The sequence below is a fragment of the Choloepus didactylus genome, chromosome 1 (assembly GCF_015220235.1).
Source record: "Choloepus didactylus isolate mChoDid1 chromosome 1, mChoDid1.pri, whole genome shotgun sequence".
In the NCBI taxonomy this organism is placed as follows: Eukaryota; Metazoa; Chordata; class Mammalia; order Pilosa; family Megalonychidae; genus Choloepus; species Choloepus didactylus.
Window position 1 is genome coordinate 165,619,049 of NC_051307.1, and position 20,319 is coordinate 165,639,367.

The 20,319-nt window shown below is 42.0% G+C and overlaps 1 protein-coding gene across 4 annotated transcripts in view; it reads right to left on the bottom strand.

Annotated features, from left to right (window-relative positions):
* Positions 1-20,319, bottom strand: part of NEK11 (NIMA related kinase 11) — a 314,565-nt gene that overhangs the window by 241,918 nt on the left and 52,328 nt on the right. For 2 of the 4 annotated variants that reach the window (XM_037844899.1, XM_037844909.1), the window contains one exon: positions 7,927-8,092. In XM_037844899.1, the coding sequence (XP_037700827.1) occupies positions 7,927-8,092 (166 nt within the window). Of the gene's footprint in view, positions 1-7,774; positions 7,785-7,926; positions 8,093-11,731; positions 11,749-20,319 lie in introns of those variants that run through there. The other 2 variants (XM_037844925.1, XM_037844914.1) reach the window with 2 other exon arrangements.

A 20,319-nucleotide genomic window follows, 5' to 3' on the forward strand; every position in this document is an offset into this window, starting at 1 on the left:
TTTAAAAAGAAATCTAAGTGACTCTGGAGGCAGGCGTCTGTGGTTCTTGGACAGCCTCTGACACAATGACACAAAAGGACTAAATACTTATTGTTTAGCCCGTAAGTGGAAACATTTTGCCCAATAGTTCAAACAATTTAAAAGTCAAAAGATGTACTTGGGAAAGGCAAGGTTAAATATGAAACATTTTATGATAACATGTTTTTAAAAGCCTGAGACATTACTTAGAACAACATGTAGAGGTGAGGGGGTGGGAGAGGGCAACTTCTATGATTCTATTGAAGAACCTGAAGACATTTCCTTAGAATTTTGGAAGGTCACTGTAATGGACTGCATAAAAAAGTAGGAAACAGCAGGCTACATCATGCTCTTAAAAGTTAGCAAAATAAAAAAAAATCCAGTTTCCAAATAGTTATTGCAGAATGCCATGCAGTATTCACGACATTTATTTCTGATAATATGAATGAGCAACCCAGGGCTTAGTTGCTAATTTTTTTTTTTTTTTTCAAATTCTTTTAGAGTGAGTGGTCTTCCTGCTGAGGTAAATTTACATGAATAAGAATAAAATGGCAGAACTTATTCTTACTTTAGGAAGTGACAAGAAATAACGTTTTCATTTCTAAATCACGAGGTTGCTTTTTAAAATAAATTATTTGAAGTGAATTATTCTAATTCTATTTTTGAACATTTATATTCATATAAATTATTATACCAGTTAAAGTCATGCCCCAAATGTCATATAAATTCTACTGAGTTTATGGATTGCTTTGGTATTAGTGCATTAATATATTTCTTTTAAATGAAACTAGTTTTGCTTTTCCAATTTTTACATTAACAATCTCAAGTAAAACTCAGTGGCCTTTTTTTTAACCTTTTACTGTTAAAAAGATTAAAATACCTCATCATTTAAACAAAGAAAATAAATGGAACAAACCAAATTACTTTAATTTGATATTTATAAAACAAAAAAATAATGACCTAATCCGTTTAGGTATATAAAACGTGGATTCTCCATTATCTAATGATTTTTCAAATATGAATGAAGTCTAGACACCTAAATTCAATGCAGGGCAAATTCACGGAGGTCTGCCAACCCCAGGCTGGAGCTGCCCAGGAAGATAAGAGCACCTCTGATGGGACCCACCTCTCTGAAGATAAGGCTCAGTTCCCTAAATCAGCTGCAATCCCAGCGGTGCAGACAAATGAAGATAGCCCCAGTGTGTGCACATCTGGAGCTCACACCAGGAAGTATGGTCACCAATCAGCGCCACATGGGTCAACATCTCAGCCGTGTCTCTCATTCATAAACAACCGATTCTGGGTGGTGGTGGCCCCAGACAGACCTTCAGGACTACAAGCAGTGACTTGGAAGGACAGAGAAGGGTTTGTCTTTAATATTGGACCCTTCACACTCAGTACAAAGTCCTTAAAGGACTCTGTAGGAGCTGGTAAACCTGGTGGTAACCACACCATTGCCAAATTTACTTGCAAGAGTCTACCGACACCCATTAGAATTTCAAGATTGTAAAACTCAACACACTGCTTGGTTTCTTTATACAGTTTTGCCTAAACAAGGAACACAAATGAAAATGTCAGTTTGTGTTTTTTTATAGTAGAAACAGATCCTTGAAAAATTCTTGCCTGAAAGTTGCTATCAGACCCATCAGTGTTTAAGAATTTACATGTTTCCTCCTTCTGGTTTCTGTGAATTCTGTGAATCCTCATGTTAAAGGCAACAAGCCAGAAACCTGAAGAGGTAAAATTAACTCGCCTTCTAGGAAAAAACAAAAAACAAGCAAACAAACAAAAAAACCCTATTTGGGGGCTGGGGTATTATCAACGAAATACTGTGATGAACTATTATGATAAGAATAGCTACATTACGGAAGGTCTATGTGCAAAGCTCTGATGGTCAATTTTTCAACTTTCATTATGTTCAATCCTTATAAGAAAAACAAACAATCTAATTGCTGTTATACTATTTCAAAATCAGGAAAAGGGTAAGAGAAATGAAATAACTTGCCCAATGAAATGGACCAAGATTTCAGCACAAGTCAATCTGATGCCAAAGCCCATATACTTTTCATTATGTCAAACTTTATCTGGTCTTCTATTTGAGAGAAAAATCAAATAATTAGTATCATCATTGCATTAAGATATATAGTGTACACATATAGATACACATGTGTTTGTGTGTTTATGTATACGTAATATAGAAATAAAGATACGGAACATAAGTGTGAAAAAGCCAAGGAAAAAGGCAGCTTTCCCAAACCCCTGGTCCTGTGTTGGAGCATATCCAACATTCTCTAGCCATGTGATTGCCAGAAAATCACCCCTTCTCTCCCTCTCTGGAGTCCTGTCTCCTCATTTGTAAAATCAGATTAATAAATAAGGACCCACTTCTGCTCAGAAAAGGATAGGGGCATGTAAAAAAGGACACATGAGCCCAACAGCCAAAGCTAGAACAATTTGAGCAAAATAAACATAAGCCGTATCGGATTATAACCCACAGAACAAAATATACGTCCAGGAGTACACACTGATATAAATAAATAGTTAAACAAATACACTAGTGGAAGAGAAGGGACAGCTCTTCCTTACAGGATAATTCCAAATAGTGAATGTAAAACAAGTAAGGGAAATATAAAATCATCCTTAGGCAAACACTGCAGTAAAAATTGCTGCAGGCAACTTCCACTTATTGATGTTAAAATTAGTGGGTAAAAATTTGAGGAGAAATAGGATATTCACATAGTCTCAAAGTATCTTCCCCAACATATTCACCACTTATGAAGACAGAAGTAGTAACTTTACAGTCAAGAAACCAAGCAGGCACCACATTAAACAAGTGATCAAAGTTAGCATCACCAGTAAAAGACATATCATGTACCCCCGATATGACGCACTGAGAAGGACACACCACCCTATACTTACTAGCACACACCAGAAATGTCAAGGTCATAAAAAACAAGAAGAAAAGAGAAACTATCACTGATTGGAAGATACTAAGGAGATATAACAACTAAATGTAGGAACTTGGATTGGATCCTGGAACAGACAGAAGGCATTAGGGGGAAAACTGGTAAAATGTTAGTCTCCTAGTTTTGATAACTGTACGGTAGATATGAATGTTGTTAACAGTAAAGGTATGTGTTTAACCACAAACACAGTGCAATTAAAATGAAGTATTAGGTTCCTAAATCACAACACATGCCTTACTATCTCTGAGCCTTTTCTCATGTTATTCCCTTTAACGGAAATGGCCTTGCCCCACTTTCATGTGACCAAACCCTTCCCATCCTGTGAGTGCAGACATAGTGCCAGCCCCTCCATGATTCTCCCAGATGGAAGTCATTTCTCAATCTGCTTAACTCCCATAGCACTTAAACCACACTCCTCCTACTACACCCTTCCTGTTCTCTCTTGTATTTTAGCCATTTATATAAGTGACTTATTTTCCTTACCAGACAAGTTAATTAAAGATATATTATCATCATCTCTGTTACACCACATTATCCCTGGAACTGGGTCTGACAGAGTTTGGGCTCAGTAATGGCTTTTTGGAAGACCCTTGATTACTATTGCCTTTGTGAACTTCTAGCTCATAAGGAACCAATAAATAAAACAAAATGCCAACGTATTCATATACAATAAGAAATAGATACGCCAAAGGCACAGGGGGCTCATGTCGATTTAGATAGCACACTTCTTCCTGTTAGAAGAGGCATATGTAGTGAGCTAAACTGGAATCAGAAGGGTGCTCTGGGAGCAAGGAGAGCATGTGGGTGATTTTCATGAATCATGAATCATGGCAACAAGCTAGGTGGTCTGAGCATAAAACCATATCCACTACCAGCACCAGCCCTCTGTCTTCTCAAGCCAGGGCCTCATCTATGCTCAGTGCTCCAGAAAACAGTGACAAATTTTTCCTTCATGACCCCACTTTTCTGCTTCCACACTAACCATCCCCCCACACACTTTTTGTTGTTGTTGTTGTTGTTGTTGTTGTTGTTGTTTTGTTTTGTTTGCAGTTCTCAGTCTTGGTGCACATTAGAATGACCTGGAAAGCTTTCAAAAATCCTGATGCCTGGGTCAAACTCTAGATCAATTAAATCAGAATCTCTGGGGTTGGGCCTCAGGTGTTATTGGAAGCTCTCCAGGTGATTCTGATGTACAGCCAAGGTTGAGGACTACTTTTTCTATCGACATAATTTCTGTTTAGCTATGTTAATATCACCAAGCAGGAAATAGACAAATCCAACCCTTTCTGCTTTTTTGCCCTTGGAGACAGTCATGTGTTTTTCTCTCTCTTCTCTCTTTCCCTCCTACAGATATGTGATTATGTGATCTCACCTGTTCTATATTATGTTTACTAATTTAACCCCCAGTTTCTGGGGATGCCTATCTTCATCTGAATGGAATACCTTCAGACAGTGTCTCACAGGCTCCACTGCAGAACATTTTTAAGTGTGCTAACAAAAGCAGATAGGACAAAATGCTTTTGACAGGTATGACAAGTGGAAAAAGCCAGTATTTTATCTTTACCATCAGTGTTTGCCTGAAATGAGGTAGGAGGCAGCTGGAAGCAAATGGTAAAGAATTCATTTATCAAAAAGAATTTCTTGAGGGCTAACTTTTTTGTGGGGCACTATGTGGGTCCATGATGTGATACAAAAATGAATCAGAAAAAGATTTATCTTACATGTTGAGAGTCTGGGATGGTTTGTACACTGTGTAATGTGCTGAGTGTGTTATGTGAGATAAAATGCTATGATAGGGCCTGTGTGTGTGTGTGTGTGTGTGTGTGTGTGTGTGTGTGTGTGTGTGTGTGATTTCCAGCCAGGATAGCAAAGAAGTCTTTCTAAAGGAGACAGCCTTTAAGCTGGGCCTGGGAGGATGGGCAAGATTTGAAGATGTGGGGCTAGGAGGAAGGGAAAGGGAATAGCCCAAGCCAAGATGAAGAAGTATGAAATTATAGAAGATAGACAGGGACCAGTAACTAGTTCCATTTCCCCTATGTGGACAAGAAGAGGAAGATGCCAATATTTGAAATATTCTGCCACTTTAGTAGCTTTAGAACTATTCCCCTTCAAAGATTTAGTTAGATCTTGGCAGGAAGTCTGTGAGTTTGGTTGTTTGCTCTTCATACTCATAATGTGCCCAAGGGGTTCAGTAGTACATGTTGAGACCTCTCAAATGCATTTATATATTTCCATTTTGCAAGGTCCCAAATTAAATTACAGAAGAATGAACCTGGAGATAAAAAGATCAGGTATTTCAATGGAGATAGCATCTTTCTATGAGCTGCAAGTTTTGCCACCTGCCATTTGCAATATTATTATTTTACTTTAGTAAAAGGGGGATAATGTCAGGTCTGTGTGAGTTAAGAGTAAATTTGGGTCTGAAGATGAAAAATATCTGTTAACAACAAGAAGGAAGCAATCTGCACACACATCATTCCTTGGAGTCGGGGAAGGGGCAGCCTGGCTGCTTGGTGAGTGCAGAGCCCTGGAAGCCCCACAGCTGTTCTCCTAGCCCTGCCTCAGCTGCCGTTACCATGGCAACGCTCCCTCCCGGAGGGCAGCGGAGCCCATGGAAACAACCCATCATTTAAAAATCAATGCAAACGATACTAGATTGGATTATGCACCAGAAAAAAACATTCGTATAGAAACGTCCTTTTTAAAGACATAATTGGAACAACTGGTGAAATTTTAATATGGACTGTGGAATAGATGGCTGGTTCTCAAACTTGAGCAAGCATCAGAACTTTCTGGCTGGCATGTAAAAACACAGATTGCTGGGCCTCATCCCCAGAACTTGTGATTCAGTATGTTTCAGGTGGGACCTGAGAATCTGCATTTCTAATAAGTTCCTAAGTGATACTGATGCTGCTGGTCTGGTACCACACTTTGAGAACCACTGGATTACATAATAGCATAATAGCACTGTATCACTGTTAATGTACTGATTTTGGTTGTATTGTGGCTTTGGAGGAGAATGTCCTTAGTGTTACAAAATACTCCTGGAAGCACTAAGCAGCAAAGGGGCATCATGCCTGCAACTTACTCTCAAATGGTTCAGGAAAAAGGTAGATAGCTGAGAAAGAGAAAGAAAGAGGGATGGGAGGAGAAGGTGAATAGATAAAATTATAAAACAAATGCAGCAAAATGTTAACAACTGGGGAATCTGGATGAAGAGTATATGAGAGTTCATTGTGTTATTCTTGTACCTTTCCTGGTAGTTTAAAATTACTTTAAAATAAAAAGTTAAGATTAAAAATTATTTCAGGGAAAGTTAAAGTTTATCATCTAGATCTTTACTTTCCATACAGTAGCCACTAGCCACACAAGGTTATTTAAATTTAAATGAATTCAACTTAAATAAAATTTAACACCCAGCTCCTCAGTCACACTAGTCACACTTCACTTCCTGTGCTGAAGAGCCATGTGTGACTAGTGGACAGCATATTGGACAGCACAGAAACACATTTCCATCATCATAGAAAGGTCTATTGAATAAGTGCTGATTACAGTTAAAAATATTTTAAGACTAGGAAAGAGTGAAAAAGTCCATGTGCCGAAAGGAAGTGAGAGGTATAAAAGCAAAGGGGTCAGTGGTTTCCAAAATAAGATAGTTAATTAACTGAAGGGGCTAAAGGAAAAAAAAAGATTAAATTATAGCAGATGGATCCCAAGGTAGCTACATAGCTACATATGCAAATACCTGTAGTTTTGCATGGATTTGTGGCAAAAATGCCAGTGTAGCCGATCAGTATCACTGCTTTGCACACCTCATCATCTCACTGATTTTTCTTAATCCTTTAGACACATGAAAAATACAGGAGGGACAAGACAGATGGAGAAATATCAAGCAAGACTGAAAGACTAAGCAGGGGAGGCTGAGCTGAAGGGGAGCTGCTGAGACTTATAATATTTCAAAATCACCCAGATATTTTAAGTTGGCTGTTGGTTTCATTTGGGGTAACAGACCAGCTAATCTGTAAAGCTGTTCTCTCCACTCCTTGAACTTCTTCCTCTTCTCCTGATTCTTTTATGCCCCCCAAACATAGAACACCTTCATCTTGTGTCTGGTTGTCCTAAGTTTTTGATCCAAATAGGTCTGCCCTCTATTCTAAAAACCATCATCTTTCTTCCCAGCATCATCTCTTTGGGGCCCCAGCAACACCCAGGTAATGAGTTGAATAAATTCATTCTAAAGTGTGAATGATACCAAATTCTCCCAAGATGCATTTGGCTAACTCTAGCTCCCAGAATGTTCTGGGAGCTACTTTTTGAGCAAGGTCAGCTTCACATTTTCTATCTGACCCAACCTCTCTACTTAGCCTCTCAGAAGTAAACAGAACTGCACTAACTATACATAGTCATTTCCTTTTTTGCACCTTTCCAAGCAGCTTCATGCTCACCTGGGGCTCAGTAAAATACACAGCCAGTACTTGGAGAGAACATAGGTGGCAAGGAAAATTATCATAAATTATCATAAATCAATAAATAGGGAGGACTTCTTGCATATTAGGGAAAATGAGTCATAGAGCTGGAACCCAGAACTCAGGAGATGCACCTCTACTCCAGCCATGCCTCTGCTGAAGCATTTAAATGTCTGCTGGGCCACTATGGAAGGCTTGGGAGCCAAATAAATAAATAAATAAATATTTGAAGCATTCTTCTGCAGCAAATTCCTCCTTAAAATGTATTCATTTTGACTGCAAGGGAATAAATCCTTCTTCATTAGAAGCAAGTTTGTCAATTACCTGGAGATGATCGTTCTTAGCTGCAAGACACAAGATCCCAGGTTTTTATTTAGCTGGTGGTTGGATAATTGAACTTTTGAGATTTCTCTTTATAGAAGGCTTTTTGCCATGGAACACATTTTTATTAAGATTTCCACAAGACAGAGTCTCACCTCACAGTATTCCGTGATTATGCAGAAATTATCTTGCTCCACAAAGCTTGCATGGAACTTGACAATGGCTGGGTGGTCCAGCTTGGAGAGGAGCTGGGCTTCCAAATTGGCCTGCACAGTCTCATTTGGATTTAGTTTTCCAACAGAGATCTCCTTCAGTACCTTTCTGCAGTCAAAAAAAAATTTTTTTTAAATACATTTACAGTCAGAAAACACATTTAACAGATGAGAACACATAATGCAGGGCCACCTAATTAATGCCCAGATTGTAATCTACTCGCAGGTCTGGTATTGACTGTTATGACGCTGTCTCTTGGTGGTCCCTGGGCCTGCTTCTCTCTCCAGTCAATGGCATGGCTTCCCCAAGACCTCTGACCTCCACATCAGTCTGCTCTGCAATTTTGGTCAAAAGGGCAGAGATGGAACTATTCTCGAGCAATATTGCTGGGGTGGTTTCTGCACGTGCTGTCTCTCTCTGTGTGTGTCTCTTTGTTTCTTTGTCTCTCTCATGGTGTTGCTGATTCTCTTTCCAGCTCTGTGTGTTCTGTCTCTCTCTGCTTCTCTATTTCTCTATTTTTCTATTAGTCTTTGTTTCTCTCACTCCCTCCTCTCTAGTCGAATCTCTCTCTGGCCCTCCCTCTCTTTCTCTGTTTCTTTCTCAATCTCTATATCTCTCAGTCTCTTTGAATCAGTCTTAGTCTCTATTTTTCTATCTTTCTTTCTCTCCCTTTCTGACTATCTCTCTGCTTCTCTGCATGTCTCTCTCTGCCTGTGTGAGTGTATATAAATATACATAGATATATAAACACACACACATATATACATACACTTCTCTTGCTCTGTCTCTCATCTGTAAAATTTTCCAAATCTATCAATGTAATATTAATAGGATCAATATCTATTTATTTTCCTTTTTAAACTATTCTTGGCAGATTAGCTTTTATTGCTACCAGTACTTAGGAGAAGACAAATTCAATTTAAAAAGTCGATAGAGGTGTTTTGGATCTCTGTCATGTATAAATGAAATAAGAGTTCATTAAATCTCCAAATCATGAATATCCTGTGATAACTCAATGAGGCGTGGACCAAACATTATCTCTTCCCATCTAAGAAAAAAATAGTCCTTTGAGCAAACCAATTATAGAACCTCAGTGTAAACTAGATGCTGGGAAAAGTACTTTAGTGCACCAATTATGTATGCAGACAAATTCTAGTGATTATAAGTGAGCTTTGGCTGTTCATTAAGGCAAGTTCTGCAGGACGTGTGCTAGAAAACACTTTGGGAAAATGCTCTTTATAAGTTCATACCTATGAATATTAATGAAAATGTATTGATAATAGAAAATTTCTTAATTAAATTCCCCTGAGCAAACTCGTAGATTAATCAACATTCTCCAGTCCCCTTTGTAGGAGATACTGACTGATGCCCTTGGCACACACAATGCCTTGGGCGTGCCCAAGAACTTCTGCCCCTTCCCGGTAAGATATATGTGTATCCAAGACAGTGTGTTTATTCTCACACCTGTTTATGTTGTGCTCATTATGGTAAATTTATAACAATGTGACATAAACTGATGAAGACTGAATGTGACAGTTATCTTTGCTAGGAAAACTAAGTTGAACGCTTACCAAAAACTTGACAAGTTGCAAAACAAAAAGAAAAAAAAAATGCTATCAAATAAGTACATGGCAAAAGAACTCTAAAAGGTTGATTCAAAAGTATAAATATCTAGTACTCTGAATTAAGATTGCTAAATTCTCATTCCACTTTAAAGAAGGTAAACCTGGAAATGAATTATGGGTGTAGTTTATGCAAAAAGGGAAAAGAATTCCAACCAGAGGTTATTAGATGTTAGCTGTACATCAAAAGACTGGAGAAAATGTACAATGATATGTTTTAACATTGATGTAAATGTTTTAGTTACATCATGCCATTTTTAAATTATTTCCTCTATTTCACCAAGTACTTGCCCCAATCTCATTGTATAGTGGAACTCCTACCATTCTTAAGAACATGACCATACTGGAAACTTCCATTAATTCAAACAATTGTTTCCCTCTAGATGTTCTACTGTGGAAGAATAGTAAGTTCCTTCAGTAATACCATAGGTAGAGCTTGTTTCATCTTTAAGTTGCAGGGTCTGGAAGCACTGAAACTTCAGCCAGCACTATGGTGCAGTTTCCCTCAACCCATTTCTCAGTGTGAATCTAGGGTAAAAATTTCCATAAATTCTAAGTTAAACAATCTGTCCTAAGAGCCAAGATCCAATATTTCCTTTATCCTAAGGAGGAAAATTTATAAAGTATCCTTATCTTACTTTGGTGTTGTTTGAGTGACAGCTGGCTTTTCTTTTTTTCCTGACCAACAAAAGTTGTATCAAGTTTCCATTCTCAAAAATCTCACAAAGAAAACCTTTTACTCCAACATCACCATTGTTTGAAAAGCAGTTTTCCTAAAGCTTGAGTCCTTTAACAATTTATTCATTTTAAATTTTCTTCATGGCCTTCCCATTTGTGAAGTCATCCCACCTCCAAAAGACAACAGGCACTGGCTGTTATTTCCAAAGAACAGGGAAATTGCATTTGGAAGGACGGCTTGGCACCCAGAGCCTCATCGGCCTCAGACACTGCTCTGTCCTTTACACGAGTCTTTAAATATGACTGTAATTTAGAGTGTTGGAACATTTGGTTCCCTTCCCTCTAAGGGGTACTTTCATATTGTTTTTCTCAAAAACCCCATTAGATCCTTACTTGATAATGAAGGGGATTCTAGAGAAATGCTGCTTTGTGACATATTCCATAGAAAGACCGTTCTAACAAGAATTCGGTAAAAAAAAAAAAAAATGACCTGACATTTATTAAGAGTAGCTATGTTTTTCTGTAATATTTAAAGATTATGAAGCAGCAGGCAAAGCTCAGTAACATCTTCAGAGTACTTTTTCAGTAATTTACTGTGCTCCAGCTAGCATGCAGTTGTAAAAGTCACAGTGGTTAAACAGGTCAGTATAAAGCATTCTACAAACTTGCAATACTCTCTTGCTGTGAAGGAACAAATGCTATAAAAACCTCTAAGATACTTATTTTTCCTTGCAAACATCAACTGTTGTGTAATAGAGCATGAGATTTTACATAGAGTTACCTGAGCTCCATCTGGCAGCCTGATGATAAAGCATGAAATCTCATTTGCCCAAAGCTTAGTAGACTAAGTTAGGGCTATTAAGACAGGTGATATCTATTAAAATCATCTCCAGCTGACAAAGAGACATTCTACCTTCCTTCCTTAAAATCACATCACTGAACTGACAGGGGAAACTCTCACTATCACTAAATATGATATCCATATCAACCAAAGACAACCATGGAAACTTACCAAGTCAAGGACAGCTTGTCACCTGCTCAGTGACTCTCAGACTGTCACCCACTCCTAAATAACATGACAGATCCTTATCCTCAACTGTCCAGGAGAAACTTCATGACAGCAGCAAAAACAGGCATCTCTGCAGACACACTGACTTTTGCAAACTCCCTGCCCTCTTTCCCAAAGTGCATGCTTCTTTCTTTCTTTCTAGAATCAGTAGTGAACTGACAAAGACTTTGGAGAATGACTTTGGGAATTTTGAATAATGTTGGCTAATGTCATTCCTTTGAAATTGGTTCACCTTTCATATATGATGATATTTTTTGACAGATTAACCAAGGGATATTTTTCTGCCAAATATCAATGTATCCTTTCATATTTTCCCCTTTCAATCAGTAGCATGTGCTGCCTCAGGAAAATGGTGACAAAAAAACTACAGGGACTTACATTCTCCAAGTGCCTGACAGGTTCCTGACTAGGTAGTTCTTTATCTCTCTCTTCCTCTCTCTGGCCCTTAGGGACTTCAGGTGGCCTAAGAGAAACATTCTGAATCAAGTGGTCCTAATTGCAATCACAATAAATCACTCACCCATCACAGCGATCAAACCCCCTACCCTCCTACAACCCACTCTCAGCCCTTAACAAGTTTGTCGTCCTTTGTTTCAACAGAGTTGAGTTCTACTCTCTCTCCCCTACCATGGCAGTTAGAAATAAAGTTATCCTTGCTTTTTTTCACATCTTCTGGTGCAATTTTTCCTTTGACACAGCAAGGTGTAAGGGCTGAAGGAAGGCCCAAGAGAGTTCTGGAATCTCCTGCATCCCCTTGAGGCCGAGAGCAGCAGAAGGACCTGTGCAGCCTTGACCATCTCAGTGAGGGCAGCCAGCTGGGGGAACTGAGAGGCTTTCCAGTTAGTTTAGAGATAACTATCTAAGGTTCCTTTCCTTGTGATTTAATCATCAACATTCATTCACTGAACACACATTCAATAAGGACCCACTATGTTCTATAGACACATATATATAGTGTACTGATTGTGGTCCCTGTCCTTGTGGCTACTGGGGAAGGCAGATATTAAGCAAATAAATGTGTATGAATGGTGTGTATATATATATATGTTTGCATTTTTACAAAAACTTCACCTTAAGACAAATGCTAGGATGTTGGGGTAAATGATAACTGAGGCCTTTCTGATTTAAGACATTATATCTCTCTCATGTGGTCAGTGGCTCACTGCACCCACTTAAGGCAAAAAATAGACTTTTTTTCCTCTTAAAGATTCATGCTTATTACCATTATTACCAATCAGTACTAGGATGAGTCTCCAAAATTATTACTATTTTTTAAACAGTTTTATTCACACATCATACATTCCTTCCTAAGTAAACAATCAAAGGATCTCAGTCTAAACATATAGTTATGCATTCACTACCACAATCTATATGTGGACATTTCCATTTTTTTCCACAATGAAAGAGGAAGAGGAGAAAAAAAAGATAAAAAGAAAAAGAAAAAAAAAATGATGACTAAAAAGAAAAAAAAAATAAGATACAATAAAAAGGTCTGACAACATCACCACCAAGAATCCCATACTCCTCCCTTATAACCCCGTTACAGACATTTAACTTCAGTATATTGCCTTTGTTACAATTAATGGAAGCATATTACAATGTTACTGTTAACTATAGACTCTAGTTTGCATTGATTGTATTTTTCCCCAATACCATCCCATTTTCTACACCTTGCAAAGCTGACATTAATTTGTTCTCCCTCATGTAAAAACATTCTCATATTTCTACATTTAATCACAATCATTGACCACTCTAGCTTTCAGTGAGTTATACAGTCCCAGTCTTTATCTTCTATCTTTGCTTCTAGTGTCATACATACCCCTAACCTTCCTCAATCAACTGTACTCACAGTCATCTTTGTTCAGTATACTTACAATGTTGTGCTAACATCATAAAGCATTGTGCTATCCATTTCTGGATCTATACAATCAATCTTCTTGAACATTCTGTATTCCTTCAGCATCAAATGTCCAATCTCTATATGCTTTTTTATCTCCTGATATCTTCATTTCTACACTCTTCTCCAAACCTCTCTCTCCTGTCTTTTCCTATCTGTCTATACCACTCCCTTTAGTATTTCTTGTAGAGGAGGTTTCCTGTTCACAAAATCTCTCACTGTCTGTTAATCCGTAAATATTTTAAAATCTCCCTCATTTTTGAAGGTCAATTTTGCCAGATATAGGATTCTTGGTTGGCAGTTTTTCTCTTTCAGTATCTTGAATATATCATACTACCACCTTCTTGCCTCTATGGTTTCTGCTGAGAGGTTCACACTTGTCTTATTGAGCTTCCCTTGTATGTGATGGATTGCTTTTCTCTTGCTGCTTCCAGAATTTTCTCTTTGTCTTTTACATTTGACAATCTGGTTAGTAAGTGTTTTGGAGTAGGTCTATTTGGATCAATCCTGTTTAGGGTATGCTGCGTTTCTTGGACCTGTAATTAATTCTTTCATAAGAGTTGGGAAATTTTCATTGATTATTTCCTCTATTATTCTTTCCACCCCTTTTCCCTTCTCTTCTCCTTCTGGGACACCTATAACACATATATTCATGTGCTTCATGTTGTCATTCAGTTCCCTGAGTCCCTGCTCATATTTTTCCGTTCTTTTCCCCATCTGTTCTTTTGTGTGTAGAATTTCATATGTGCTGTCCTTTAGATCACTGATACTTTCTTCTGCCTCTCCAAGTCTGCTGTTGTATGTTTCCATTGTGTCTTTCATCTCTTCTGTTATGCCTTTCATTCCCATAAGTTCTGCAATTTGTTTTTCAAGCTTACAAATTCTTCCTTACGGTCACCTGTCCGGTGCTGCCCCGCTCGGTCCCCGGTTCCCGGCCGGCGAGGGGAAACAGGGAAGGAGAGAGAGAGATGCAGACTGCGCGAACTAACCTGGTCATGAATCACGACTCGAACCACACGGCAGTTGTGAAAGCAAGCCCTTTACTACAGCTAGATGAACATTCTGTGTTACTGGTTCCCACACGGGGCACGGCGCCTCGTGGGAGAGCAGCCTCGATGTGGCCGTCAGGCACGGCTCCTTGTGGGCTGTCTCACCCTACCCCGTCCGGGTAAGACCTTTTATACACAATTAACAACCAATAAGCTTCTAGGCTAGTATCGCGTATACAGGATTTCGATTGGTAGGAGCGGGTGGCGGATACATGCGTCACTATGCGGAAACAGGATGCAGGCGCCATCTTGGCTCACTCGATGGGCGGGGGTAACTCTAGAGCAGGCTGCAGCGCATACGCTAGGCCCGATTCGGGAGGCGGCTTTCCACATCTCCCCCTTTCTTATTTATTTTTGACCCAGTGTCTCCAGTGATGAGCGTGCTCCCGTGAACCCAAATGGTTCACAACCTCTTTGGTGCTTTGGGGAGTCTGGATTAGGCCTCAGCCATCCAGCGGCGGAGCCTCTAGCACCAACCAGAATGCTCACGTCATATGGAGACCGGAGAGTCCGTAAGCTGGAAGCAACGTGACTCTCCCTGCAGTGCTTTGCCTGGCAACTGGGGAACAACGACGGGGGCAGGAACAGCAGTAACCAGAGTCGGGGGTGTCACTAGGTGTCTCTGTGCAATGGCTAGGGTCCAGTCTGGCCACAACTAGGACTCTGCCCTAGAGACCCACCTGAGACAAAATTATGACTACTGGTGTCGCCTTTTACACCCGAGAAACAGCCATGCGATTCGCTACAAATTTTGCTCCAAAGCGCCCCACCTGAGGCGACCAGGAAGGGGTATGGTTAATAAATCGGTCACTATCGGGGGTAACAGAGGTGGGAGTCATAGCCATCATAGTGGTAACACGCAATTGCTGCTGCGCTTGAAACAGGCGTTCTAGCAAACATTTAACAACGACTAATCCCACCAATAATCCCACTGCAATGAGGATCCAATTAGTTAAATTGGGCCAAGAGAACCAGGAAGAAACACTGTGCAATAGTTTCTGTAGAACCTCGCCTAACCCGGAGAGATCGACTTTAACGGGTTTTAACTTGATCCCCCCAATTGTGTCTAAACTAGATTCCACCTGTTGGGAGAGATTAACAAATTCAGGAAAATATGACCTTTTCAGCCAATCAGAGACTCTGGAAATGCTTCCGGTCACGTTGGCCCTGACAGGAGTGACACAGAGTTTAACCGTAAGCCACCGGGTGTCACATGTTTGCTGAAGCACTCTCCAGAGTCCATCTGTTTCCAGTCCAAGTTCTTCTATCTCCGCTTGGAGTTTCTGAATGGCCTGGAAATTTAAGTTCAGCATCTGATTGTGGCGGCGTAGCACGTCTCGGGTAAGGTTGACCAAGCCATTTACCGTTTCCATCGTTATGGCGAGCTGCCGATCTGTCCATGCTTGTAGCACAGCCTGCCCGATCGTTGGGACAAACAAAGAGGAAGCTACACTGGCAGCATTCGATAGCCATTCTTTTATGCCTCTTGGACGCCTAGACTTAGAGAAGGGGATATTGTTAAGTGAAACAACTTGAGAAACAGGGCCAACCCAGTCGGTTGCCTTGACGGGGAGCCAGACATAACTTGGGCGATACACTAGGATAGCGGGGCGGCGAGGCATCCGGGTCTTTGGAACGGTTGCAGACTGTAGGAGCAAGCCCTGGAAGGAAAAGGCACCTTTGAGTCTCCTTTTTACTCAAGATCCCTTCACAAGACTGGCGGCTCTTCCCTGTAACGTTAAGAAATTCAAGCAAGACTCCCTTACTTAACTCGCCATTACCAGTTTCACAAGTAGCATTCGCCGCAACTGTGGTGTTGACAACCTTGACAGAGAGGTTAGCAAAAGAGAGGATCAGTGTGTCATTGGTGAGGGGGAAGGACTCGTTGAAGCTTGTGGAGGAAATATAGTTAAAAAGGCAGATTAGAAGGATTGCTATAGGAGAGCAAAGAACAGAGTTACCGATCCTCTTTTTGGGCAACCGCGGGGTGGTCAGTCCTACTATTATCGTCTTGTCGGTCGTCGCCATCATCAGCAGGGTCGGAGGCTTGGTCTAATGGTTCAGGTTGTATATTCGTTGGCGTTTCTGACAGCTGTTCCTTGGCTTCTTCAGGTGATGTCACGGTTCTCACCAGTCTTTCCGGAACCCACACTGGTTGACGTCCTGGTTCCTGGGGAAAAACACAAACAGAGCCTCTGGCCCAGCTGAGCACCGGGTCAGGGCCTTTCCACTGCCCCGACAGGACATCCTTCCAACGGACTAGACCTCTATGCGGAGGACTCGGGGTGGTGTGTTGCAGGGCAGGTGTCATTCCTTGTGAATTTTCGTTTAAAAAATTATATGTGAGCAAGGCTACAGACAGTCGAGCTTTTGGGGACAGGCCGTGGCCTATACCCTCTTTCTGTTTTTTAAGCAAGTCTTTGAGAGATCTGTGCGCTCTTTCAATGATTCCTTGCCCCTGAGGGTTATAGGGGATGCCATGTTTTAATTGGACATCCATGTTGTCACAAAATTTTTGGAAGGATTTACTAGTGTAGGCAGGCCCGTTATCCGTCTTTAACGTCTTTGGCTTACCCCAAGCTGCCCATGCAGCAAGGCAGTGTGCAATGACGTGGGAGACTCTTTCTCCTGGTTCAGCAGAGGCAAATAAAACTTGGGAGCATGTGTCCACCGACACATGTAAGTACTTGATCTTACCATACTCTGAATGATGAGTGACATCCATCTGCCAAGTATCCCCTGGGGTGAGACCCCTAGGGTTGACCCCAACCGAGGGGACTGCTCTCTGCTCTGCACAATTGTTGCAGGCTCGGACAATATCTCGAGCAGCTGCACGTGGTATGCTGAACCGCTTAGCTAGGGTACCTGCATTGATGTGAAACTTGGCATGGAATTCTCGGGCTTGTTGATACGGTACCAGCGTCGGAAAGATGTGCAGCTGTCGAGTGGCTACATCTGCGCTATGGTTCCCCTGGGCCATAGGGCCAGGCAAACCTGTGTGGGCTCTAATATGGGTTATGTAAAAAGGGTGTTGCCTGGTCCATATAACCTCCTGTAGTTTGGCAAAGAACGTCCTTACTGTAGAGGAATGTTTAACAATGCCCACCGTTTCTAAAATTTGTACAGAGTTCACAACATAAGCAGAATCCGAGACGACATTTAAGGGCTCGGAAAGGCTTTCCAGGACTGCAATGATAACCTGCAGTTCTACCCATTGAGGCTTTTGTGGTTGGAAGAGCACTGTTTTAGGAGTGTCCCCCTCCACACAATACGCCCCTGTTCCAGAGCTGGAGCCGTCCGTGTATACGGTGGGGGCGCCTGCTAGTGGCCTAGGAGAGGTTACTTTGGGAAAAATCACTGGGTGCCGGGTGACAAACTGCAAGAGAGGAGCCTTAGGGAACTGATTGTTAATGGGACCAAGAAATGTACACCGGAGAATGGCCCATTGATCTATGCATCCGGTGAGTATCTCAAGCTGCTGGGAAGAATAAGGCACCCTGAGATTTTTGGGCTGCTGACCGAAATGCTGCACAGCCCTTTTAATGCATTCTAGGGCCAAGTCTGCAACCGCTGTAGGATAGTGCTCTAGGACTTTTTTGGGGGAAACTCCAGGGTGGACCCAGAGCAGCGGCCCCCGCTGCCACAGTACCGCAGTGGGCTGTAATTCTGTCGGCAGCACGCAGGCTTCAAAAGGCTCATCAGGGTCTATTCTCTTCAATGCAGCGCCACTGAGCGCCTGTTCCACCTGGCATAGTGCTCGCCTTGCCTCTGGAGTGAAGCTTCGAGGTGAGTTTATATTAGAATCCCCCTTCAACAGGTCGAACAAAGGTGTTAGTTTGACATTGGGTATTTTTAGGTATGGACGGATCCAATTGATATCCCCCCATGAGTTTTTGTAGATCATTGAGAGTGTGTATATTGTCTAGCCTGAGAGACACCTTTTGGGGGGAAACATGAGTGGGTGCGACTTTCGCCCCCAGGAAAGTGGTAATGTCAGTCATTTGGATTTTTTCAGGGGCAATCTCTAGGTTAGCTTCTCTAAGACTAAGGACTAAATGTGACAAAACTGTTTTAAGAAGATCTGTGTCTCTATGGGCTAAGAGAATGTCATCCATATAATGGATGATTTTCACTTGAGGGAACTGCTGCCGAGTGCTAGCTAGCTTCGCAGCGACATACAGCTGGCACATGGTAGGACTATTAGCCATGCCTTGGGGCAGGACTGTCCATTCAAAGCGTTGACAGGGCTCCTCTTGATTACTAGAGGGCACAGTAAAGGCAAACTTAGGGGTGTCTTCAGGGTGGAGCGGAATAGAAAAGAAGCAATCTTTCAGATCTATGATGAAAATCGACCAGTGCTCCGGTAATGCCGAGAGGAGGGGCAGTCCCATCTGAACGGGCCCTAAAGGCTCCATGCAATCGTTAATAGCTCTTAGATCATGTAGCAGTCTCCATTTACCAGATTTCTTTTTTATTACGAATATAGGGGTGTTCCACGGTGACGTGGAAGGGGCGATATGGCCCTTTTCTAGTTGTTCTGATACTAGGGCATGCAACGCTGCAAGTTTTTCCTGTGGCAAGGGCCACTGAGGCACCCACACCGGAGCCTCGGTTTTCCATTTTAGTTTTATAGGTGTGGGTGGGAATCTCTCCTCAGTGGCCCCTATGAAAAACCCAAGCCTCGTCTGTCAGACTTGGGGGCAGCTTGTATAGGCTCCGCACGTCCGTGCAATGAAGCTCCTAAACCCTTGCCGGGGGTATACCCCATTTCTTTTAGCAGTCGCTTAGAGGTTGGGGAGTAGCCGCTAATTAAAGTAACGTCCATTTGGGTCAGAATGTCTCTTCCCCACAAAGACACAGGCAGGGCTAATACATAAGGCTGGAAACTGCCTTGGTGTCCTTCTTCATCGGCCCAATGAAGGGCAGCTGCACTGAGCATGGGCGCTGAAATTTGGCCTATTCCTCTAATGGGCTCTTCCGCCCTGCTCGTTGGCCAGGTGGGGGGCCATTCTTGTTGTCTTATGATAGACCGATCGGCCCCTGTATCGAGCAGGCCCAAGAAAGATCTGCCTTGCACCTTAATGGTTAGCATAGGTCGAGACTCCAGGGACATATGGAGTCCCTCAAAAATCGCTCCACTGGATCCGAACCCTTTTTTCCCCTCTCTGTCTGATTCTGCTTGGAAAGACTGCATGTAAGCTGGGTAAGAGCAGGAGCTGCGCCAGCTTATCACCTTCTGCAATGACTAAGGTGCCCCGCTGAGATTGAACCATAACTTGGGCACGGCCTGTGAAATCTGAATCTACAAGTCCTGGTATAACTGTTAATCCTTTCAGGGCCGTGGATGCTCTTCCCAATATGAGCCCTACAGTACCAGCCGGTAAGGGCCCCTTGAAGGAGGTCCCTACTAACTGGACACCCATGGAGGGGGTTAGTACGAGTCTGGAGGTGGCACAGAGGTCCAGTCCTGCTGAGCCGGGGGACGCACGAATTTGATCGGATCCTGTGTTGTCGAATGGCATGCAAGGGGGTCCGTCGAAAGGGCGGACCCCCTCTTCCCGTTTTTTGGAATCTGCTCGGGGCGGCCAGAGAGGCGTCTACCCTGCGCATCGAAAACCGATTTACAGTCTTCTGCGCGGTGGGGGCCTTTGTGGCAACGGCCACACGGCCTGGTTGCTGCACCTGGTTCGCCAAACCGTTGAGTGGCAGGGGGTTGACGTCTATTGGGACAATCTCTCTTAAAGTGCCCTGATTGGCCACAGCCATAGCACCCGTTAGACTTTGCCCCTAAGGTTCTCGGGCTTTTTGTAGCCACCTGTAGGGAGCTGGCTAGCATGGCAGCTAGACCTGCATTAGTTAAAGGGCTGCCAGCATCTCTACAGAGCCTGACCCACTCTGTCAAATTTTTTGCTCTGTTTTGTGCCAGGATAACTTTGCACTCCTTGTTGCACTGCTCAAAAATCATTTGCTTAACCACAGTCTCTGCTACTCCTGGATCTGAGAAGATTCTCTCAGCTGCG